Source organism: Hipposideros armiger, unplaced genomic scaffold (assembly GCF_001890085.2).
Source record: "Hipposideros armiger isolate ML-2016 unplaced genomic scaffold, ASM189008v1 scaffold_550, whole genome shotgun sequence".
NCBI lineage: Eukaryota > Metazoa > Chordata > Mammalia > Chiroptera > Hipposideridae > Hipposideros > Hipposideros armiger.
Window position 1 is genome coordinate 549,317 of NW_017731900.1, and position 25,770 is coordinate 575,086.

At 37.3% G+C, this 25,770-nt stretch overlaps 1 protein-coding gene across 6 annotated transcripts in view; it reads left to right on the forward strand.

The window, feature by feature from the left end:
* TSGA10 (testis specific 10) overlaps nucleotides 1–25,770 on the forward strand; it is a 103,749-nt gene that overhangs the window by 62,650 nt on the left and 15,329 nt on the right. For all 6 annotated transcript variants that reach the window (XM_019669228.1, XM_019669229.1, XM_019669227.1 and 3 more), the window contains 4 exons: nucleotides 989–1,044; nucleotides 2,489–2,657; nucleotides 5,145–5,255; nucleotides 8,460–8,645. In XM_019669228.1, the coding sequence (XP_019524773.1) occupies nucleotides 989–1,044; nucleotides 2,489–2,657; nucleotides 5,145–5,255; nucleotides 8,460–8,645 (522 nt within the window). The remainder of the gene's footprint in view (nucleotides 1–988; nucleotides 1,045–2,488; nucleotides 2,658–5,144; nucleotides 5,256–8,459; nucleotides 8,646–25,770) is intronic.

Below are 25,770 nucleotides of genomic sequence, written 5' to 3' on the forward strand. Positions count from 1 at the left end.
GGAAACAAGAACTAAATAAAGGAAGATCATACACACACACACACACACACACACACACACACACACACACACACACTTAACTCTATCTCTAAGGAACAGAACTGATTAAGAAATATAGGTTTAATTTTTTATCTTGTTACTTGGTTACCAAGGATTTGAGAATTCAAAGGGCAAAGTGAAATCTTTTTTAGGGCTAATGCTAGCCTAAATATCTGTGTATAGTCTCTGTAACTACTTCAAATCAGTGAGGGTTTTAAAAGGAGGAGGTGTGGGAATTGTACTAATGGCATTAAGATATTCACACCCATTTCTGCCTGACTGACTCCATTAATTCTACTCCTACACAACACTGTTAAAAAGGGAGAATATCAAGTTTAATTTTTTTGTACCTTTGCTCTAGGCCTATTGCTCACCTCTTTATTAGCTCACACCTAAACTTAATCATATACTTTTATAAGTAACTCCATTTTAGCAGCTTTTTGAAGGTGCTATAAAGATACTAATATAAATAATATACTTGATCAAAGTTATTATTCTTAAGAACTAAATTTAGTTTTACAAGAGTTACTTTCCTGTGTTTTATAACATGAAGTGAGGAAGTGAATCAGCCCTATTGCTAGTATAGAACCTACCCTCAGTGCCAAACCATTGGTTTGCCTCCAAATACAGAGTGCTTATGGGGTTCATGTGTGGCTGGGTAACTGCACAAAACACCTTTTAACAAAGCATTTGATAGATTGATCTCATATCAATACACCTAAGTGTAGTCTTTACTTGAATGACCATAATCTATTGTTTTTATCCAGCACAAATATTCACATTGATATATTAAGCTTTAGTTTTAACATGTAGAAAAGAATAGAGAATAAATATTTAAACCCAAATGGAAATCAAAAAGGTAGGGGGAAAAATCTTTTTGTTCATTCAGTTTTAACAGAAGTAACAGTTTAAGATAATTTTTTATTTAATACTTACATTACTTTTCAAGGAAAAGACCATTTCAGGCATGAAGAATATCATTGCTGAGATGGAACAGGCATCAAGGTAAATCATTCAATAAGAATTTGAGCACTTATTAAGGGCAAAGTAGCAAGTTAGGTATAAAGATAGTAAGAAACATGGGGTTTAGTGTTAATTTGTAAGGTGATAACTTTCTAATATTGAAAGAAGGCCTAAGTCTGTGTAGGAAAGTAAAAGCAGCTATGGTGTTTGTCAAGTAAAGGAAAAGGGAAGGACATTCAAAGTAGGAAGGATAGTAAAGAACCACAGAGAACCACAGGTCATGTTCAAGGCCTCTTGAGTGGCAAGTAGGTGAGTGTGTTGGAACCCAAAGTGTAAGAGGAGACGTGAAGGGAGGGAAGGCTAAACAGGCAGGCAGAGGCCTGCATACCGGACACACTAGTCTTGATTTTATCTTTGGGGCAATAAGAAACTATTAAAGAATTTGGAGGAGGTTTTGCATTCAAAAGATTACCCAGGTTGTAGAATGGCAATAAATTGGGTTTGGGGAGTTGGGGGACAGCAGTGAGCTGCTTGTGAGCGAGAAAATCTAGGAAAATTGGCTGGGGATGAATATTGGACATGTAAAAAGAATGTGGAAAAGGATTATTTTCCTCTGCATTTGAAGAGCCTTTGAGACCTTCTTGTAGATATGTTTAGTAAGCAGTTAAGTAAGAGTGGACTGTAAGGAAGAGGCCAAGGCTGGAGATAAGGATTTTAGAGTTGTCAGATGGGGTTGGGAGCCATGGATATGACTAGGATTTGTGAGAGAAGGGGTAGAGTGTGAAGAATCCGGAGGCTAAGACTTAAGCCCTCAGAACCATTAAGTTTTAAGAGGGCAGATGAAGAACCTGAAAAGGAGACTAAACCATGGCAGCTAGAGGTAGGATGAAGACTTTTTTATGTCTGAGTGTCAGAAATTTTGAAATACTTAGCTAATGAAATAAGTCAGACATAAAAAGTCAACTATGACTTCACTCATATGTGGGATATAAAACTGAAAGCAACAAAGGAACAAGACAAAGAAACAAAAACTCATAGACAACAATTTAGTGGTTTAGTGATTACCAGAGGGGAAGGGGAAGAGGAAGAGGGCACAGTGTAAGAGGGTAAAGGGGGTCAAATATATGGTGAGAAAGGAGAACCGACTGGGTGGTGAACACATAATGCAATATATAGATGATGTATAATATTATAGAATGGTACACTTGAAACCAATGTAGTTTTGATCATTGTCACCCTAATACATTTTAATTAAAAAAAAGAAATACTTAGCTAATCATTGACAATTGTGTATATTTAGCATCCTTTTCCATAGTGAAATGTTGGCAACATAGAGAAGCTCTCATCACTATCACTAAACATTTAAATGTGTTTAAAACTTCTTCAGATGTTTTCATGTTAACTGTCCATCTTCTGTCTTGTGAGAATTTGTTATTCTGTTTCGGTAAAATGTCTCTTCTTACGTACCATTTGATTTGTGGAATAGACAGTCTACTGAAGCACTAATTATGTGTGAACAAGACATTTCCAGAATGCGCCGGCAATTGGATGAAACAAACGATGAGCTGACTCAAATTGCCAGGGAAAGAGACATCTTGGCTCATGAGAATGACAGTCTCCAAGATCAGTTTTCTAAAGCTAAACAGGAAAACCAGGTATATTTGTTCCTAGAATCTTTTTCTCCAAGAAAAAATATATTTCTTCTGAGGCACAGCCCTCCTTTCATTTTGTAGAAAAGCTCAGCCTTAGGAACCAGCCGGTTTTTACCTTTATTACACAGAATATACCACATGAGATTTCAATTTCTAAATGAAATTCTCAGACATAAAGTATGAAATATTAAAGAAAAGAGGGAAGGGTATATCATAGATTTGTATTAAACCTTAGAAGTACTTACTTGCTTAAGGATAAATATTTGAATAAATCAACAAAGATAAAAGCCTTCAGAAACTCTGAAGAAAAAGGTAGATTTATTTGATGGACTGTTATTCTGTTAAAGTGTGAGTGTATGGTCTATGCCACATTTTTTGGTCCTCTTTAGCACTGTGATTCTTTTCAGGAAAATTTATAATTACTTCCTCCCCAAGCCAATATATTTTAACTTTATTTACAATTCTCATTTCTAATATCATTATTTTAATTTAAACATTACAAAATTCTATTTGAAAGCTTTCTTCCCCACTTAAAATTCTTCGGTCCAAATGATTTCTCCCACTTTGCTATCACTCTCAATGTGTTTAGTTTGTGTTATAAAAATCTGTGTTTTTAACTATTAAATATTTTTTACTTACATAAGCAGATATAAAGATGCAGCATTTTGTTAATTATAAAAAAAAATTGCCTGAAGTGTTAAAATGCTTTTTTCAAAAGTTAATGAATAATGGGATCCTGGAAGAGAAAGGGACATTACATAAAAATGAAAGCAATCTGAATAAAATATGGACTTTAGTTAATAATTATCAATATTGGTTCATTAATGTGATAAGTGTATTATACAAATGTAAGCCATTAATAACAGAGGAAACTGACTGTAGGGTATATGGGGACTTGCTGTACTGTTTTACGACCTTTCCATAAATATAAAACTATTCTAAAATAAAGTTTATTTTAAAAAGTCTAATGAAGAGCAATAAAAACAAAAGATGTGAATTTACAATTTTGTGTACTCTATAGCTAGAACAAATAGGCTAAAGGTAAATGTAACTTATATTTATGAAAAACTAGATTAAAAACTCTCATTTTTACCACCTAGAGTTATCCACTGTTAACATATTTTTTGTTGATTTTTATTGTACTTTAAAAAAATGTTATACTATGTTTTTCTTGAACTTTTTTATGTAGATAGATAAAACCACACACCCCTTTATATCATGCTTTTTTCTACATGAGAAGGCAATAGAGTGGAGTATTTAAGACTCACGTGAGTTTGACTCCTCTGCCTGGCTGTGTGAAAATATAATTTAACTTCTCTGATCTCAGTTAATCACCTGTAAAAATGGAGAGTAAACGAGACTATGTCTAGAAACACTTATGGTCTAGTATAATCACTTGATAAATATTTTGTAGCTATTATTGGCTTACTGTAACATTATAAACACTTCCCTGCTTCATTAAAATTCATAAACGTTTTTTATAATCAGAAGAGAAGTAATGTCATAACAATTTACATATGTTCAAGAGTAGATTTTTCCTTTGTTTGGGTCATAGGCCCAAGGATAGAAGATGGGTCCTTCTGTGGACCTCAGATTAAGAACCCGTATCGTAGAAGAATTGGAAAACAGAAACCTTAAAAAAATTTCATTCTCAATACAACCTTTAACAAATTGGGGTGAGGTATTTTTAGTGTTCTATCCTGATTTTTTTCACTAAATATAAATGAACATTTTCCTCTGTGATTGAAAATTATTGCAAACATTTATCATAGATGTGTAATGTTCTATGTGGTTATACCATTATGTGTAGTTACTGTTATTTACTACATCATTCGCTTGCTGTGAATATCGTCACTATTACAAATAATGCCTTAATGAACATTCTTTTTTCATGAAACTTCACTAGATTTAATTTCAAATTGAATCAAAGCTTATCAAATTTCTGTTTAGTTAGTAAAAAAACATTCTAAATGGACATTTTCCAATATAGTGAATACCCATGTATTCATCTCTCACCTTCAACAAAAGCAGTTTATTTGTCTTTCTTGTTTTTGTATTTAAAAATGTCTCTTGATATGTTACCAGATAGCAGATCACAGATCTGCTTCTTGAAAATTTATGTTTAGTCCAGCAATACATGGAAGTGGCTCTTTATTGCCACAACAGAATAGCTTTAAATCTTTGCTAATTTGATAGGCAAAAATAGTACTTCATTGTCTTAATTAGCACTCCTTTGATTACTAGTAAATTTTTAACTTTTTAAAGTATCATCCACTTGTGCTTCCTTTTTGTGAATTGTCTGTTTGGGTTCTTTGCCCGTTTACTATTGGGACTCATATTTTTCTCACTATTTTTATATGAGCTTTATATATTAGGTATATTACCTTTTATTTATATAATTATAAGTATTTTAAAATGTATTTATGGTGGTTTTGACATAGAGCAATTTTTAATTTTTTGTGGTCAAGTCTAGCTATCTTTTTCCCTTAGGCACTGTCTAAAAAACTGAATGATACTCATAGTGAACTTAATGACATAAAACAGAAGGTCCAAGATACTAATTCGGAGGTTAACAAGCTGAAGAATATTTTAAAGTCTGAAGTATGTATATATTTTATTCCTCTTTGCTCATGATACCTAAGAGTTTTTCCTAAAGTTATTGATCAGTTACACTTGTAGGGAGAGCTGAATCAAGCCTTCCTTTAATGCATAGCATATTTTAATGTTGACAATGATAGGTTAACTATGTATTTAGACAATTACCAATGTCCAGAAAGGTAACTCAAGAATATGCCCCTTTTAGTTTGCCACTCGGCCATTCTAGATAAGTGGGATCCTCCTACCTGGATAAAGGACCAGGGGCCAGAATCAACATGGGCTCATTCATATTTGAAAATAGTAGAGGTTTCAAGTACAAATCTTTGACAAAAGTGGCTCCATCTATTGGTGTAGCGGATCACGCTGTTGTGAACAGAATGGATCACGCTGTTGTGGGGCCATCTATTTCCTAGGACCAGAAGGCCGGAGGCTCTCATCTGCCCTTCTCTGTTAGTAACCATTTGACCAGGCGCATAGGTGTGACATCAGATGGTTCCAAGTAAACTTGGGTACATGTGTGGCAATCCTGGAATAAACAGAGAGCTTGACCAACGATGTTAGGTTATGTCCATTTAGTAAAATGTAGTCTAAAATAGTGTGGTTGGGTTGATTAAAATAATATAGTTGTATTACAGTAAGTGTAGTGTTACCTACATACCAGTACCACTGAAACCATGAATAGGAACTCCCCACCAAAACTGTTTTCCTTATTTAATGTATCATTTAACATCAGTTCAGAAACATATATTGAGCATTTATTTATAGTGTACTTAAGACTGTTTAGGACTTTGAGAGATAAGAGATCCTAAGGACTCCTAAATTGCAGCCTTGCTTTCAGGCAGTGAGCCAGCAGCCTTACGTCGACAAAGCACGCAGTTTCCTACACTTCTTGATTTTAAAGTGCCAGCAATGTAAAGCCATGAATGGACAGAAGCTCTGGAGTCAGATCGGTCTGACTCCTCTTCTTTTAATGGCATGGATTTAGGTAGGCCACTCAACCTCCCTGAGGCTCAGTGTCCTGTCTGTAATTGTAAATGCACCAAACCCAAGTATGTAAATCAGATAGACCTAGCACAGTGAGCCATTGAAGTCTGTCCTGGAATAGGTCAGAATATAAATAAATGGAAGTCTGGACAACATTTAACAGAGTAAACTTTCAGTCAGTGTTAGACAGTTTCCTTTTTCTCCCAAGCCTGTCACATTACCTTTTAGATTCTGGAATTGTGTTTTCAGACATCACACATCAAGCACCTCTCAGCTTTTAGCATCCTAGTATGAGTTCCTTCGTGAGATCTCACTTCACAACATAGCTGGATGGATGCCGGCACCCCTGTGAAGGAACAAACCATGGGTCCAGTTTGGTAAGGAGGTCTGTTAGAATTGTTGAGTACTTCATTCATTCAGAGTGCAGTGTGCTAGGTGCAGAGGTGCCAGAGATGAAAGACTGAGAGGAAACAGAATGGCACCCCAGGGACTGGGGACAACATGAGCAAAGGTGTTGTGGGGGAAAGTAGAACCTGTAGCTCGAGTGGAGTGTGACAATGGAGAGGTAAGAAGGACTTGTTTCAGGAAGCTTTTGTTACAACATAAGCACAGAATTTATTTAAAGAATTGCTTCTTAGATTATTCTGAAAATGTTGGGAAGAACAAATCAGAAGGGTAACCACATCAGAGGGAGCGAGAGCAATTAGGAGAGGCTGTACCCATACCATAGTTCAGTCAAGAAGGACAGAGGATTCCAGTTAAGCAGTGAGCATTATGGTCATGGGGTGTTGTAATGAGCCCAGAGGACCACCAGAGGGGGCTGTGGGGTACAGGGCTGGGGGCAGCACTAGAAAGGTAGAGATGTTGAAAAAGGGACTTGGAGAACACCAGAGAGCAGTTCTCTTTCTTTATGATGTTGCCTACCTTGGGCCCCACACTGTTCTGGCTACTTTGCGCAGGTACAAAAAAGGGTAAAGTATGGTTTTTGGTTGTCACGAGGGAGGCGTACTACGTGGTTGGGGAGCAGGAGAGACGTTTTATGGCAATTCTTTTTCACCACATAAACTTGGAACCTCTATTACCTAGTCACAAAACTAAATTTAATATTAAAAAATGGTTCCTATCTTTGAGGAATCCAAGGTGTTATTGGGGAGACTGTACACCCACATCTATCTACTATCTACATAAAGCTGTAAGGCAATTTTAAGAGAATGGCATAGACAGTAAGTGCTACAGAAAATTAAAGAGGGTAAAGATTAATGTGGGTAAAATTCAGTGTATGTATGTCATACCATGTACCTCCCAAGTACATACTCTGTACACAATTGTTATTTTTAGTACAGTAACAGAAAGCACACATCAGATTCTTATTGGCACATTTGCAATATCTGAATCTTGAAAGCCAGTACAGTAGTTTAGTAGGTTCACTTGCTAACTAGCAGACTTGGCCAAGATCTTTCACAGTCAAGACCACAAGATGGCAATATTAACTGAGTTTCAGCCAGTCTCATCAAGTTAAAAAGAACTTAAACCTGGTTAGAAAGCCTTATAGGATGAGATGTTGGTTATTGCGATTTGGTCATTTTATTTAGCCTAATGTTTCTGATAGGGAAATGTACTGTTTATGAAAAGGTAGGATAGAAAGAGATCTAATACTTTTTAAATTAATTACCAAAATTATAAATGATTTTTGAAGAATTAATTGGCCAAACCACACTACTAAAATATGTTTTTAAATATAGCCTCATAATGACTACTCAATATAGTATATTATTTGTGGAGCTGATTGTTGTTCTCTAGAAATAAGATCATACTTCAGTCAATCTGTAATGAGAGAACTTTTAAGGTTTTGAAAATGTAGTTCTATATTATATTCCCAATATATACATAAATGTATATTTATGAATAGTGTTTATTGGCATAGGTTTGATATTTGACTTCTGAGCAGTTTCAGGAAGTTATTAGAAGAGTAAATAAAGTGAATCATAGAACAGTCCATGATCAAGAAAATTAAGACTGGGGTTCTGAATGGTCCCCACTCCCTTTTGTTAATTACAGAATGACCAATTTTCTAAACAGAGTATAAGTGGGATCCCTCAAGTTTATGTTGCAAATGATCCTTGTGGCAAGTAAATTCCCCATGACTCGGCAAATAATGAATGTTTAATCATATGGTGACCAATTTCATATCTTTTAAAGTAATGCCTAAGACTTGCTTTTCAGGAATCTGAGAACCGGCAAATAATGGACCAACTCCGAAAAGCCAATGAAGATGCTGAAAACTGGGAAAATAAGGCTCGACAAGCAGAGGCAGATAACAATACCCTCAAATTAGAATTTATCACTGCTGAGGCAGACAATAACCGATTAAAAGAAAAGGTAGATTCTCTCAATAGAGAAGTCGAGCAGGTGAGTTTGGGAAATGTGCTTGTGGTACATTCTGCATCATATTTAAAAGAGTTTTGTTTGGCTTTCTATAAATTAAATTTATAAACAAACTCTTAAATCATTTAAATATACTGTGAATTGTAACCTGAGAGCTGTCCTCCTTACACCCACTCTGGTTCTCCCCTAATCTATTCCCTACCCTACAACTAGAATAATCTGTAGCACTTTTTAAAATTAGGAACTATTTCAAACATACCCCCAAAAAGTGCAAAAAAAGCTAATATGAAAGACACACTTATTCACCCTCCCAAGTTTAAGGATACTAACATTTTGGCATATTTGCTTCTAGCCTCTCTTTATTTAAAACAAAACATTACAAAATACAATGCCTCATCCATTCTCCTCCTCCCTCGCTAATGTTTGATGTATATAACTTTCATGTCAGTTGTATAACTCTTTTGCATATGTTTATACTTTTTCTACATTATCTATCACCCACAGATGATGTATAATGTTTTGTGTGCTTTTAAGTTTTTTAAAAGTGATATACTATAGATACCCATTTGCAACTTGCAGCTTTTGGTCAATATTATAAGTTTGAAATTTATCTCTTTTGGTATGTATAGTGTACATCTAAACAGTTGCATCTATATTCATTATATAAATACTTTCTTTTTAAAATTTATTCTCATATGGAAAGAAATTTAATTGTCTTCACTTTTTCTATAATAAAACGCTGCAGTAAACATCCTTTTACATTTCTCTTTGGGTGTATATTTCTCTGTGTTTATGCCTGCAAGTGGAATAACTGGATGTAAGATATGTGCAATTTTAACTCTTCTCAGTATTGTCAACTTGCTCTCTAAAGTTTTACTTTTCCACCAGAAAACATGGAGTTATCATTTTCTCAAATACAAATCAATACTTGATATTATTAGACATTTAAGTTTTTTTCATACTTTTTGTTTTGTGTTTATTTGATTACAGATGAAATTAAGGATTTTTCATGTTTCTTAGCCATTCAGAATTTCTCTTGTATGACTTTTCTCAAACAAATTTTTGTAAACTCTCCTATTTTTCTATTGGGTTGTTTTTATCTTTTTCATATTGATTTATAGGAATTATCTATGTATTTTTGATAATGATCCTTTTAAAGATATTAACAGTTATCTTCTTATCTGTGGCTTGTCTTTTCTTTTCAGTATGCTTGCAATATAAACAGAAGTTTTAAATTCGGAGGCTTTCAAAATTATTGTCAACCTTTTCCCTCATGGTTTATGCTTTTATGTCTTCTTTTAGAAATCCTTTACTATCCCAAGACCAGAAAGATATTTTCTTATATTTTCACTTAAAAGTTCTTCTAAAAGTATGTGAAATTTTGCCCTTCACATTTACACCTTTAATGTATTGATTGATTTGGTGTATAGTTTTAAATAGAGATGTAATTTTATATTTTTGTGGATGGTGGTTATCCATCATTCTTTCTTCATTGAATTATAAGTCTACTTTGTCACAAAAATAAATTCCCTTACATTCTGCTCCATTGGTCTATTTATCTGCTTACCAACAATACACTCTTGGAGCTTCTGTAGTTTTTTGTTAAGTGTTGGTATCTGGGAGGATTCACGTTCCTCCAAATTATTTTCACTATACTTTGCACTTATTAAACTCTCTTCAATGAATTGATCACATTCCATGATTTGACATCTTTCTTCTTTTATATGCATTGAAGACTGGACATTTCTCTCTAAACATTTCTTTGGCTGTATCCTACAAGTTTTAGGGTAATGCTTTTATTGCCATTCAGCTTTAAAGATCACCTGATTCAATTATGATTTATTTTTGATCCCTGAAGTGATTTTTAAAATTTTCAATGTATAGGGGACTTTGGGTTATTATTCTATTTTTTATTTCTAATTTTGTTGTATAAGATAAAATGGCTTATGTGATATTAATTCTTTGATACCTATTAAAACTTGCTTGGTGGCAGTGTACACAATATTTGATAATACTCCAAATAAGCTTGAAAAACATATATATTCAATTATTGTTGTGTGTGTTTGTGTGTGTGTGTTTTATATAAAATATATTTATATGCATGTGATTAAGCTTGTTAATAGTGTCATTCAATTCTTATAAATCCTTACTAAATTTGTATTCTTGATCTTTCAATTACTGAAAGAAATGTGTTAAGATCTGTAATTGTGGATTGGTCTTTCTCTGAATGATTTTCTCAGTTTTTGCTTTATTTTTGAGACGATTATTAGTTTCATACCACTTCAGTATTTTATATATTTCTATTGAAAATGTTCTATCTTTTTGTAATGACTCACTTGAATAACTAACACTTTTTACTTAAAAGTGTGTTTTATGTATTAATGTGCCTATCTAGTTTGTTTATTGTTTATGAACTGCTGGTACATTTAATTTTTAATCAACTGTATTGAAGTATAATTTACATGCAATAAAAAGCACTCGTTTTAAGAGTGTGATTTGATGAGTTTTGACAAATGAATACACTGGCACAACCATCACTATAATCAAGCTATAGGACATTCCATCACCTCCCTAATATCCCCTCAAGCCCTTTTGCAGTCATTCCATCCCAACCCCTGATTTGCTTTGTGTCTCTACCAGTTAGATTTGCTTTTTTAGGATTTCATATAAATAGAATCACACAGTAAGTACTCACTGTGTTTTGGCTTCTTTCATTCAGCAGAATGTTTCGCAGTTCGTTCATGTTGTTTAGTGTTAGTTCAGTCATTAGTTCATATTGTTGAGTTGTATGCCATTGTCTAGCTCAGGGGTCAGCAAACCTTTGGGACAAAAGAGCTGCCAGAGATTGGCAAACTGTGACTTGCGAGCCACATGAGGTTCTTTGGGTACGTACATGTGGCTCTGAAGTAAAATTGAAAATGAAAATAAAATTATTGTAGTTTCATTTATAAAATTTTTAAAGGGTATTATTGAAATAATGGTGATTTCATTTGTTTTATAGGTCTTACAAAACTTTGAGGGACAGGATTGGCTCTTCCAGGGGTCGGCAAACTTTTGAGACAGAACATTCCCAAAGAGCTGCATGTGGCTCATAAGCCGCAGTTTGCCGAACCCTGGTCTAGCTATCTATTTGCTTATTCACCCGTTGATGGACATTTAGTTTGTGTATTAGTCTGCTAGAGCTGCCATAATGATATACCACAGAGTCAGAGGCTTAAACTATAGAAATTTATTTTCTCACAGTTCTGGAGGCTGGAAGTCCAAGAGCAAGGTGCCGCAGATTTGATTTCTTCTGCGGCCTCTCAACTGGGTCCGCAGATGGCCACCTTACTACTGTGCCCTCACACGTTCCTTTGTGCATGTGCATCCCTGCTGTCTCTGTCCTTGTAAGGACACCAGTCATGGTGGATTAGGGCCCCATCCTTATGACCTCATGTAACCCTCCTTACCTCCTTAAAGGTCCCATCTTCAAATGCAGTCACATTTAGTTAGGTCTTCAACATGAATTTTGAGGGGACACAATTTAGTCCACAACAGGTCCTTTCTAGTTTTGGGCCATTGTGAATAAAATTGTTGTGAGCATTGCATGCAAGTCTTCGTGTGCACACAAAGTCCTTTTTCTTGGGTAAGTAAGCAGGAGTGGAATTGCTGGATCGTGTAAGTGTTCTCAACTTTGTAAGAAACCGGCAAACTGTTTTCCAAACTACACTTTACTCTGCTACGTGCTTCAAATGAGAATTCCAGTTCCTCTGCATCTCTCCCAACACGTGGTACTGTTAATGGATGTGTGTGGTTATCATGGTGAGTTTGCATTTCCTTTGTGACTAACGATGTTGAGCAGCTTTCCACATTCTTGTTATTCATTAATATATCTTCTTTTGTGAAGTACCTGTTCAAATCTGTTGCCTGTATTTTTATTAGGGTTCTTGTTATTAAGTTGTAAGAATTTTGTTTGGAAACTCTACATGTTCCTTTGTCAGACATATGCATTTTTTAATATTTCCTTCCAGTCATTGGCTTGCCTTTTTATTTTATTTTCCTTTTTTTTTTTTTAAAGATTTTTTATTGGGGAATTGGGGGAAGGGGAACAGACAAGTTGCTGTCATTTTGTTCTTCAGTCTAGTTGTGGAGGACGTTGCTTCACTGGCCCAAGTTGGCACCATCATTGCGCTCTTCCCGGGCAAGGCAGATCAGTCGCCGGCTTCTGGACGGCCGCTCACTGCGGCTGCTGGCTACACACAGTAGCCCAGGGCAACCCACTGCCGCAGGGGCTGCAGCCTACGCCGTCGCCGGCGACTCAAGGCAGCCCAGCTCCAGGTTGAGCTGTTGTTCAGCATCTTAGCTATAGAGGGCAGTGTCACTGGCCCTCATATGTGGGATCCGAACTGGGGCCCTCTGGCATCCCAAGCGAGTTCTTAACCATCACGCCACTCGGCCGGCCCGCCTTTTTATTTTCTTAATGAAGTCTTTTAAAGAGCAGAAGTTTGAACATTTTGATGAAGTCCTGTTTATCAGTTTTCTTTTACACGTTGTAGTTCTGTGTCCCATCTGATAATTCTTTGTATGCAACAAGGTGCATAGGCTTTCTTCTATGCTATTTTAGAAATATTGGGTGTCGGAAAAGTCATGATGCATTTTTGCAACAAAAAACATAGAAAAAATACGTCATGACTTTTCCGACAACCCAATATTTTACTTTTTAGGTCTATGATACATTTTGAATTAATATTTGTGCATGATATAAGATGGTCAAGATTCTTTTTTAAATTTATTTTTTTATTAAAGTTGACATACGATATTGTGTTTCAGGTATACAATATAGTGATTCGACATTTATATACTTTACAGGGTGATCACCCTGATAAGCCTAATACCCATCTGACACCACACATAGTTATTACAGTATTATTGACTATATTCTCTATGCTGTACTTTACATCCCCATGATTATTTTTATAACTGGTAATTTGTATTTCTTAATCTTTTTCTTAACCCATTCCTCCAATGCTCCTCCCATCTGGCAAATCATTTTTTTTCTCTGTATCTATGAGTTTCTTTCTGTTTAGTTTGTTTGTTTTTTTAGATTTCACATATAAGTGAAATCATATGACTTTTATCTTTCTCTGCTTGACTTATTTCACTTAGCATCATACCCTCTAGATCCATCCATATTGTCACAAATGCTAAGATTTCTTTTTTTATGGCTGATATATATCACTTCTTCTTATCCATTATGTCTCTCAATGGACACCTAGGTTGCTTCCATATCTTGGCTAATGTAAATAGTGCTGCGGTAAACATAGGTATGCATATGTCTTCAAAATTACTGTTTTGGATTTCCTCTGATAAATACCCAGAAGAGAAATTTCTGGGTCATATGGTAATTCTATTTTTTTTTTGAGGAACTTCATACTGTTTTGCATAGAGACTGCACCAATTTATAATCCTACCAACAGTGCACGACCCTAGGTTTGTTTTCTCTACATCCCCTCCAACACTTGTTGTTTTTTGATTTATTGATGACAGCCATTTTGACAGGTGTGAGATGATATCTCTTGTGGTTTTAATTTGCATTTTCCTGGTGATTAGTGGTGTTGAGCATCTTTTCATGTGTCTATTGGCTATCTGTATGTTCTCTTTAGAGAAATGCCTATTCAGGTTCTCTGCCCATTTTTTAATCAGATTTTTTCCTTCTTGTTAAATTTTATGAGTTCCTTATATATTTTGGACATTAACCCCTTACCAGAGGTATCATTGGCAAATATCTTCTCCCTTCAGTATGTTAGTTTTTCATTTTGTTGATGGCTTCCTTTGCTGTGCAAAAACTTTTTAGTTTGATGTAGTCCCATTTGTTTATTTTTTCTTTTGTTTCCCTTGCCTGAGAAGACATAGTCAAAAAAATATTTCTAAGAGAGATGTCGAAGAGTTTACTACCTATGTTTTCTTTTAGGAGTCTTATGATTTCAGGTCTTATATTTAAGTTTTTAATTCAGTTTGAGTTTATTTTTGTATGTGGTATAAGAAAATGGTCTAATTTCTTTTTTTTTTCATGTATCTGCCCAGTTTCCCCAACCATTTATTGAAGAGACTGTCTTTATCCCATTGTATATTCTGCCTCCTTTGTCATAGATTAATTGACCATATATATAGGTGTGGGTTTAGTTTTGGGCTCTCTATTCTGTTTCTTTGATCTGTGTGTCTGTTTTTGTGTCATCACCATGCTGTTCTGATTACTGTAGCCTTGCAGTATAGTTGGATATCAGGTAACATGATACCTCCAACTTTGTACCTCTTTCTCAAGATTGCTGTGGCTATTCAAGGTCTTTAGTGGTTCCATATAAATTTTAGGATCGTTTGTTCTAGTTCTGTGAAAAATGCCATTGGTATTTTGAAAGGGATTACATTGAATCTGTAGATTGCTTTGGGTAGTATAGACATTTTAATGATGTTAATTCTTCCTTCCTATCCATGGGCAGAGTTTATCTTCTATTTGTATCTTCTTCATTTTCTTTTTTCAGTGTCTTATGGTTTTCTGAGTACAGGTCTTTACTGCCTTGGTTAAATTTATTCCTAGTTATTTTACATTTTTGATGCAATTGTAAATGGAATTGTTCTCTTAATATTTTTTTCTGATAGTTCATTATTGGTGTATAAAAACACAGCCAATTTCTGTATATTAATTTTGTATCCTGCTAATTTACTAAATTGATTTATTAGTTGTAATTGTTTTACTGATGGCATCTTTAGGGTTCTCTCTACATAGTATCATGTCACCTGCAAATAATGACAGTTTTACTTCTTCCTTTCCAATTTGGATGCCTTTTCTTTCTTTTTCTTATCTGACTGCTGTGACTTTTCTTAGATCTCATCAAGCTTCCTTAAAACAGCTATTTTGAATTCTTTATGAGGTAAATTGCAGATCTTCATGTCTTCGGGATCAGTTACTGGAAGAGTATTGCAATTTGTTGGTGGTATTATGTTGCCTTGATTTTTTCATATTCCTTGAACTCTTGCACTGCTGTCTTCTCATTTGAAGTAGCAGTCACTTCCTCCAGTCTTTACCAAGAGAGAAAATGCCTTCCATCAACCTTGCTAAGGATTCTCAGATCTCCTATGGATACACCTGCTCAACACCTCTTGTGGCAGAATTCTTTAGCTTGTATGCCTTTTTTTGATCATGCAGTCAGGCTGTGTTCTGATAAACCCGCCTTTTGCTTCCCTAAGTGCAGTCCTTCCCAGGCCTGCAGATTTGGGCTAGCTTTCTGCACTTGCTCACTAGCCATCTGCAAATGCTTGTCCTTGCTATTGTTGGGAGCAGGCACAGGGAATTAGCCATGGGATGAGGGATGTGTGTGGGTGACATATGGAGCACTTGGGGTTCACAGAAGAGGTGTTACCAGTGCACTTCAGGCAATTTCCTAGGAGTGTACCTGATGCCATCACTAGGATCCATGTCCCCTTGATATGTCTGTTCTAAGCCCTGATGCTGTTTCCTCAGCTGCTCACTACCTCCACGTCGTGCAGCTCATAACTCAGTACACTGGATGAGGTGAGAGAGAAATGGGCCTCTTTGGCAGTATCCCATATAGTTGGGGAGGCTGGGCACTCATTCACACACTCCCGCTTTCCTCCATGGGACAAGTCATAGGCCAAGAATGACTCTCTTGGCACTGATTGATGCTGCCTTCAGGAAGGGGTGACATAGGTAAAGTCAAACTATTCCTCTTACCCTCTCCATTGTGTCCAATCTCCTATGAGATTGGGATTCTCAGACCTTCTATGATTATACAATATATACACTATCTATTGCTTCATTGAGTTGCTGGAACTTCTCTGCTGCACTTCTGGACTTCCTCGATGGCTCTCCGCTTTGTGGGTAATTGTCTAATTCAGTGTTTTCTCCAGGCTCCCAGACCTTTGCCCGCAGGGGCTGGAGCCATTTTATGGGGCACTCCGTAGTCTGTTGTATTGCCCAACCCATGGGTGAGTGAGTCTCCTCCTGGTCCATTGGCGCTCATGGTGCTGGGGACTGAAACAAAGACAAACTCAGGGGTAGGGAGTTGTTTCTGGGTCTCTAGCCAAGGCCACATCTGTGAGTCAGGTTCCTGTGTGCGAGCCTGTCTTCTCAAAATGCCTCTCAATCTCCTACTTGGGGTTGGACAGCTCCCACACAGGTGCTTTTGTCCGTGGACAGATGCCAAATTGTTGTTGCGGTGGGGGATACGTGTGAGGGACATCTTGTTTGGCCATTTTGCTGATGTTATCCTTGTGTCAGTTGATTTTTGAATGTTGAAGCAGTTTTGCATATCTTGGAATAAATTCCACTCAGTCGTGTTGTATAATTTTTTTTACACCTTATTGGATTCATTTGCTAACATCTTATTGAAGATTTTTGCATCTAGGTTTATGAGAAATATTAGTGTGCAATTTTCCCTTCTTGTAATGCCTTTCTCTGATTTTGGTATCAGATGCTGGCCTATAAAATGAGTTGGAAAGTTTTCCATCTTCTGGAAATGATTATATAGAATTGGAATAACTTCTGCTTTAAATGTTTGGTAGAATTAATCAGCAAAACCATATATGCTTGGTGATTTCTGTTTTGGAAGATCAGTTGTTGATTCAATCTCTTATATGATATAGGTTTGCTGAAGTTACCTGTTTCTCCTTGTGTGAGTTTTGGCAGATTGTGTCTTTTAAGGAATCAGTCCATTTCATCTAAGTTATCAATTTTGTGTGCATAGAGTTGTTAATAATTGTCTGTCTGTTTGGACTACTATAACAAAAATACCACAGACTGAGTGGCTTAAACAATAGTTTATTTCTACAGCCTAGAGGCTGGGAGGTCCAAGGTCGAGGTTTGCGCAGATTCAGTCTGGTGAGGACCTACTTCCAGGTTCATAAACAGTTGTCTTCTTGCTGTGTCTTCAACATGGCGGGAGAGGAGAGGAAATTCTCTGGTGTCCTTTTTATAAAGGTACTAATCCTATTCATGACAGCTGCACCGTCAGACATAATCACTTCCCAAAGGCCCCACCTCCAAATACAATTACATTGGTGACTAGGTTGCAACATATGAATTTTCAGGGGACACAAACTTCCAGTCTGAGGTCAAGCTTTTTATTTCTGTAAACATAGTGTTCCTTTTTTGACTTGGACTATTTTAAAGATTTTTTCTTTATCATTGATTTCCAGAGATTAGACTTTGTGCAATTGGGATTATTATAGTATTGTTACCTTCGCATTTATAATGCTCAAGGTCCCTTTAGATTACTATCTTTCATCAAATTCAGGATATATTAGTCATTATTTCTTTAAATATTTTTTGTTTCTCCCCCTGCCCTTCCCTTCTGGAACTCCAATTCCCAGCATGTTAAATCACTTGATATTGTTCCACAGATTATTAAGGCTCTGTACATTTTTTTCCCTATCTTTCTTTTTTTTGCTTCATTTTATATAGTTGCTGTTTTTGTGCCTTCAAATTTACCGATGTTTTATTCTGATGTATCTAATCTGATGTTAATTACAATTAGTGAATTTTTAATTTCAAAGATTATCTTTTCATCTCCAAAAATTCCACGTCGTCCTTTGGAATGTCTTGCACGTCTCTTCTCATTATTTTAATTTTTCTCTTTAAATCCCTAAATGTATTGAGTGCGTTTATAATAGCTGTTTTTTTTTGTTGTTTTGTTTTGTTTTTTTTTTTTTTTTAGCTGAGCCATCCTGCTACCTATTGGCAGCTTAGCGGCTGCTCAGCTCGGGCTGGCCTCGAACCGCTATAATAGCTGTTTTAATGGCATTGTTTGCTAATTCCATCATCTCTGCCACTTTTTTTTTTTTTTTACATCAGCTGAGTCATCTTGCCACCTGTTGGCAGCTCAGCGACAGCTCAGCTCAGGCACAGTGTCACTGGCCCATGTGGGATTCTAACTGGCAGCCCTGTTGCTCAGAGCTGGTGCTCTTAAACCAACTCCTAACCAACTGAGCCACTCGGCCGGCCCCACATTTTTTTTTTAAAAGATTTTATTGGGGAACTAGGGGAAGGGAATGGCTTTGGGGACTCGGGGAAGGGAAACAGACAAGTTGTTGTCCTTTTGTTCTTTAGTCTAGTTGTGGAGGACGTCGCTTCACTGGCCCATGTTGGTATTATCATTGCGCTCTTCCTGGATGAGGCAATTGGACGACCACTCACAGCCGCTCACAGCAGCTCATGAAAGCTCACGCTCGCTGCCGGCCAACCCCACTGCAGCCTATGTGGTCGCCGGCGACTCATGGCAGCCCAGCTCCAGGTTGAGCTGTTGTTCACCATCTTAGCTGTAGAGGGCACAGCGTCACTGGCCCTCATGTGGGATCTGAACTGGGGCCCTGCTGCTCAGAGCTGGCGTCCCAAGTCAACTCCTAACCAACGTGCCACTCGGCCGGCCCATCTCTGCCACTTTTGCTTCTGTGTCTATTGCCTGATATTTCTCTTGATTATGGGTCTCATATTCCTATTTCTGGGCCCATTTAGTAAATTCTGATTGCTGTCTGGATGTCATTGATTTTACATTATTAAGAGCTGGATTTTAAAAGTATTGAGGGCCGGCCGAGCAGCGCATTGCTTGAGTTGGCTTGGGATGCCAGCTCTGAGCAGCAGGGCCCCGGTTCAGATCCCACATGAGGGCCAGTGACACTGTGCCCTCTACAGTTAAGATGGTGAACAACAGCTCGACCTGGAGCTGGGCTGGCATGAGTCATCAGCGACGGTGTAGGCTGCAGTAGAGCTGCAGTCGGCTCCCGTAAGCTACCGTGAGCAGCCAGCAGCCGGCATGAGCTTCCAAGAGCCGCCATGAGCAGCCGTCCAGTGGCCGGCGAGCAACTGCCTCATCTGGGAAGAGGGCAATGTTAATACCAACATGGATCAGTGAAGCAACCTCCTCTACAACTAGACTGTAGAACAAAAGGACAGCAACTTGTCTGTTCCCCTTCCCCGATTCCCCAATAAAAATCTTAAAAAAAAAAAAGTATTGGGTTATCTTGTCAAACTGTTAATTTCTTTCTTTTTTTTTTATTGGGGAATTGGTGAAGGGGAACAGCCAAGTTGTTGTCCTTCAGTCTTAGTTGTGGAGGGTGCATCTAGCTCAGCTCCAAGTCCAGTCATCATCTGGCTGCCTTTCGGCAGCTTGGGGCCGCTCAGCTCAAGGTGCCGTGTTCAATCTTAGTTGCTGGTGGGCATAGCCCACCATCCCATGCAGGAATCGAACTGGCAACCTTGTTAAGAGCACGTGCTCTCACCAGCTGAGCTATCCCGCCACCTGTTGGCATCTTAGTGGCAGCTCAGCTCGGGTGCAGCTCACTGGCCCATGTCGGAATTGAACTGGCGACCCTGTTGCTCAGAGCTCACGCTCTTAATCAACTGAACCACTTGGCTGGCCCCAAACTGTCAATTTCTTGACATTCACTTTATGTTTCTGAGGATTGTTTATAAAAGCTGTTTAGGATAACTCGAGAATAGTCTTTATTCTAAGGCTAATTTATCTCTACTACTAAGGTGTGACCCTTTTTGGATCTCTATTGAATGCCTTGTATAGTCAATGAAATGTTAAAGTACCTCTACTCTGACTGATGAGATCTCAAATGATTTCTGGCCTTATACAAGATGTGGGAATTGTTTGGCTCACGATTTTCCTGGGAAGATTGTTCTTTGTTGGCGTCATGGTGTTTCACTTGTGCATGTGCACATTTCTGGAACTTTTTCTCTTCATAGCTCCCTTCTCAATGGTGTGCTGCTGCACAAATTCTAGCCACCTTAGCTTCCTTGAACTCTTTTTCTTTTGAACTCATTGAGATCACTGGACCATGTTTTGATTCTTTTCTCCTGGTCCAGAATTTGCTTTTAACAAGATGCTCTGGCAACCACAGGTTTCTCCTTGTTAGTTTTCCTTCCCTCAGAGATCACAGTTCTGTGCTACCTGTTATCCATAGTCTGAAAACAGGCAATTTGTTTTCTCCTATATTTTGTCAATTTTTCTTGTTTGTGGCAACAGGGTAATTCAGACTCTGTTATTCCCTCTTGTCTGGATAATAGCTATTTTGAAGCTCTTGTCTATTAATACTGTCATCTTTGTCATTTTGCAACTGTTTACCGATTTTTATCCTGCTTGTGGGACACATTTTCTTGCATCTTTACATGTCTGGTGTTCTTTAATTGGATGCTGGACATTGTGAATTTTACTTTGTGAATGTTAGATTTTGTTGTCTTCCTTTAAAAGAGTGTTGGATTTGTTCTGGCAGGCTGTTAAATTACTTGCAGGTCAACTGATACTTTCGAGATTGTTTTTAAGCTTTGATAGGGCAGGTATAAAGTAGCCCTTTTTGTAAGACTCGTGTAGCCCTTACCACTAAGGTGTGACCCTTCTGGGTTCTCTGTTAAATGCCCAGCCTCAGGTGTTCATTAACGAATCTTCACTTTGACAGGTTCAAACACTGGTATCTCACCAACTGTGTATCAGCTATGGGATTGTTTACTTCAGGGATCTCTGGTGGTTCTTTCCCAGGCTTCTGGAGTTTCACTCTACATGTTCATGGCTCAGTATTAAGCAACAGTCTCAAGCAGACTTCTTGGCAAATTTCTGATATCTTTTTCATATAGATCCCTTGTTTCTGGAACTCTACTCCACACATTTCTGTTGCTTATTTCTGTCTCCCCAACCCAGCAAAACAACTATGTTCTGATTGAAGTTTTCTTTCCTGAACCAGAGACTTGAACGTGTCTCCAGACAGAAAACTGGAATAATCATAGGGCTCATCTTGTTTGAGATAACAGTCCTCTGCTGCCTGTTGTCCAGTGGCTGGAAGGAATCCTTCCTTCCTTCCTCCCTCCCTCCCTCCGCTCTTCCTCCCTTCTTTTTTTCCTTCTCCTCTTCTTTCACCCCACATCTTCCCTCCTCTTCCCCTCCCCCCTTCTTCTCTTCACCACAGTTTTCTAATTGTTAACAACAGGAAAAGCTCAGTCCCAGTTATCCTATTATGGCTGGAAACAAGTGTTATATATCCTCTTAAAAATCCTTTTGAGCTGTTTGTCTCTAATAAAAATCATATACCTTCATTTAAAAAAAAATTCAACCTGAGACTATCTTTCTAATTAACTGATAAGATTAATCCATTTCTATTTTTTGAATTACTTGCACGTTTAGGTTTACTATTACTGATTTATTTTGTATTTTCTACTTGTCATGATTCTTTTATGTTTCTTTCTTTCCTTTTATCTGTCTTCTATGTGTTTGTTTTCTTTACATATTTCCAAGCCCCACTGCCCATTGGTTTGGAAGTTGTACATTCACAATTATTCTTTTAGCAGCTAAAGTTGTAATATGCATATTTAAGGAAGTCTATCGCTAGTATCTCCAACCCTCCTCCTAAACAATATACAGCCCTAGGAATATTTGAATATTCAGTTCATCACCCTGCTTACTAGTATGTGTGTGCACTCTCTCCTATTCTCTCTCATACATACTCACAGACCAACCTTTTAAGATATTGTTGGTACTATTTTAGTTCCACATTGTTTTTTCATATCCTTAAAAATAAATTATTACTATTGTTCTTATCCTTTCAGTAATTGCTTATTTGTATCCACCCATATGCATGCAACATTTTTCATTCATCATTGCTTCTTACCTTCTACTTATTCCTTCTTAGTTCAATTTTCTTTCTTCAAAACTTTCTTTGTTTAAAGATGTTTATTGGGGAATTGGAACAGCGCTGGGGAATTGGGGGAAGGGGAACAGACAAGTTGCTGTTGTTTTTTGGTCTATAGTGTAGTTGTGGAGGACATTGCTTCACTGGCCCTAGTTGGCACCATCATCATTGCGCTCTTCCCGGGGAGGCAGATCAGTCGCCAGCTTCTGGACGGCCGCTCACGCTGGCTGCCGGCTACACACGGTAGCTCATGGCAACCCACTGCAGCTGTTGTTGCAGCCTACGCCATCGCCGGGAGTCTCAGCCCAGCTCCAAGTTGAGCAGTTGTTTAGCATCTTAGCTGTAGAGGGCAGTGTCATTGGCCCTCATATGTGGGATCCGAACCGGGGCCCTCTGGCGTCCCAAGCCAGATCTTAATCAATGCGCCACTCGACTGGCCTGAAACTTTTCTTTTATCTGTAAGTTAGTTTTCTCAGCCTTTGTCTAAAAAATGGCTTTGTTTTACCCTTGTTCTTGTATATTTGTTTATCTGAATATAGAATTCTAGGTTTAGCAGTATTTTCCCATAAGTTTAAAAATAATTTTCTTTTTTGCTGAGAAGTCTGTTCTCATTCTAATTGTCATTCCTTGCCAGTCTGTCTTTTGTCATTGGCTTCTTTTAACTTCTTCTTTTTTTCTTTGTTTGTAGTTTTACTATTATATGTCTAGGTATGGGTTTATTTTTTTTGGCGGGGGGGCTTTGCTTTCGTTACACTTTTTCAGTCCTCTGTATTCATGCCTTTTATTTAGTCTGGAAAATTCTCGGATGTTATTTCTTTGAATATTATTGACTCCAAATTCACTCTATATGCTTCTTTGATCTTCTAGTCCAAATTTGTATTGATCTTTTTATCAGTTTCCATATATTTATCTCTCTGTGCTGTGATATGTTTTCTAGTTCATTTTTCCCTCTTCAGCTGTACTCATCTTTTTTTTGATGAACTCATTAAGGCTTCTTTTTTGTGACTACTTTTTTTCTCCCAGAAGTTCTATTTGATTGTTCTTCAAATTTGCTTGTTTTTTCCCAAGTCATCTTCTTTTCAAAAAATTTTTAATGTCATTTAAACTTTTAAGCATATTTTTTCACACCTTCTAAAATATTTTGTTCAGTAATCTGAAGTTCTGAAAGTCTGATCCTGCTATGTGTTATTTTACTCTGACTCTCACTCATGGTGGATTGTGTCCTCCTGTGTTTATTGTAAGCGCCTCTTGAACAGGACATTTTTCCCCTATAGAATCTTGTATGGCCAGAAGATGGATTTGCTTCTTTAAAGGGACTCTGAGTTATCATTGGCATGGGACAAACTTCATGTTAAAGTTTAGAATTTAGGATGAGTAGTGTAAAATCAGACTCCAAAATTGAGTGAAATCAGAGAAACACCTTACAGAAGGTATTTTTCCCCCCTAAATCAAGATAAAATTTTTGTTATGTCTCTCTGAAGTTGAGTGGATTTTTTTCCCCCAGGAGCCTTCTTTCTAGGGTCCCAGATCATGTAGAGGTCTCAGGCCCAGCTCTCCATTAGTCCAAAATTCTTGTCTCCTATCCTTGCTTGAATGTTGAAACACATAAGCCATTCAGTATTACTGGGTCTTTTTACCCCCAACTCTTAGCCTGCTCATTTGCTTCCTTCTCTGGCTTTGTTTTCTCCTTTTTTTTTTTTTGCATGTGAGAATATCTCTTTCTTCCCTGAAAGCTCATCTATGAAATGCAAAAATAATTTTTGGTTCTATTTTATCTTAACCTTTAAGAAAAGGGTTTCCTCTTAACTATCTTTCTAGAACTTGAAACGTCCAGAGTGACCTTTTCAAAACACGAAACTGATCATATCACCTCCTTCTTTAAGATCTTTCAGTGGATAAAGACCTAAATTTTAACCTAGGCTCTCTGTCTTCTAAGTTTTGTATGCCTTTTCAGCTACATCTCCTATGATTCTTTCCTGTGATCTCTGAGCTCCGGCCATCCTACCCTTTTCTCTGTTCTTGGAGCACGTCATTTTTCCTCCCTCCACACACTCCTACCAGAGCCTTTGCACTTAGCATTCCTGACCTGAAAAGCTGCTCTCCCCAACACACACTGTATATCTACTCACCTTTCAGATCTCACTCAGCTCAAGTGTCATTTACTCAGGCAAGTCATTCCTGACTTCCCTCTTAGTCTAGGTCACTTTTCTTTGTTATATACTTTTTTCTCTAGATACAGCGGTTCTCAACCTGTGGGTTGCAACCCCTTTGGGGGTTGAAAGACCCTTTCATAGGGGTCGCCTAAGACCATCGGAAAACAAAAAGGTATTTACATTACGATTCATAACAGTAGCAAAATTACAGTTATAGAGTAGCAACAAAAATAATTTTATGGTTGGGGGTCACCACAACATGATGAACTGTATTAAGGGGTCACGGCATTAGGAAGGTTGAGAACCGCTGGAAGTATGTGCTTAATATGTATGTATATATTCATCTGTACAATTATTTGACTGATGCATAACTCCCCCATAGTCTGGAAGTTTTATGAGAGCAGAGACCATTTTGCTTGCCATTGGATGTGCTTCTAGGCACATTGACTGGAACATAGAACATACTCAATAAATATGGCATGGAGGAATAGATGAGTCTGTTGGGTGGATGGGTGGGTGGGTGGATAGAAGTTTATTTGAAGAATGAGTGAGAAATGGAGTGAGTAAGGAAGGAAGGAAGGGAGAAAGGTAGGAGTGAATTGTGGCCAAATAATTTATTCCAGGAACCATTTTTTGTGCTTTATACTTGTAAAAGCAGAAAAAAATGTCTTTATTTGACTCTCAGTTCTGTTAGCTTCACATAATAGCAACTTCTTCTCTGTAGGTGGCAGTGCACTTACATAAGACTTTTTTTTTTCTGAAAAAAGGGGGTGTGTGGAATTACCTTGAATGTTTGAAAGCGTTTATATAACTTGAATCTCATATTACCATTTTTAAAAACATGCTCTTGCTTCTCATAATGCGAATGTATTCTTAATTTTCACTTGCCCAGAGTCCTTTTCCCTTAGGGATTAGTAAGTGCTAAGGAGTTATCAGCCCTCATTTTACGAGATTATGATTGATATCAACATGCCATTCAAAAACTGGAAAATGGGTGTTGTGATTGGAACAGTGGCTAATGTTTTATTTGCCACTTTATTGTTAAAGACAACAATAATATTTATATTATAGAAAAATTGAAACTGTGGCAAATGTTGACAGAACTATAGACCAAACATATATATCTCAACTAGCTTTGGGGTTGAGACTTTTTAGTGGGGAATTATTTGCTAATTACATTAAAAAGCATGATCAGTTGACCACCTTATGTATAGCAATTCGAAACCCGAATTTATTTTCCCCAGAGGGTTTTGTGCATGCTATTACTGCCTATATCATCTAATGTTTCTTATAATGTAAGTGTACTATCGTTAAAAGAT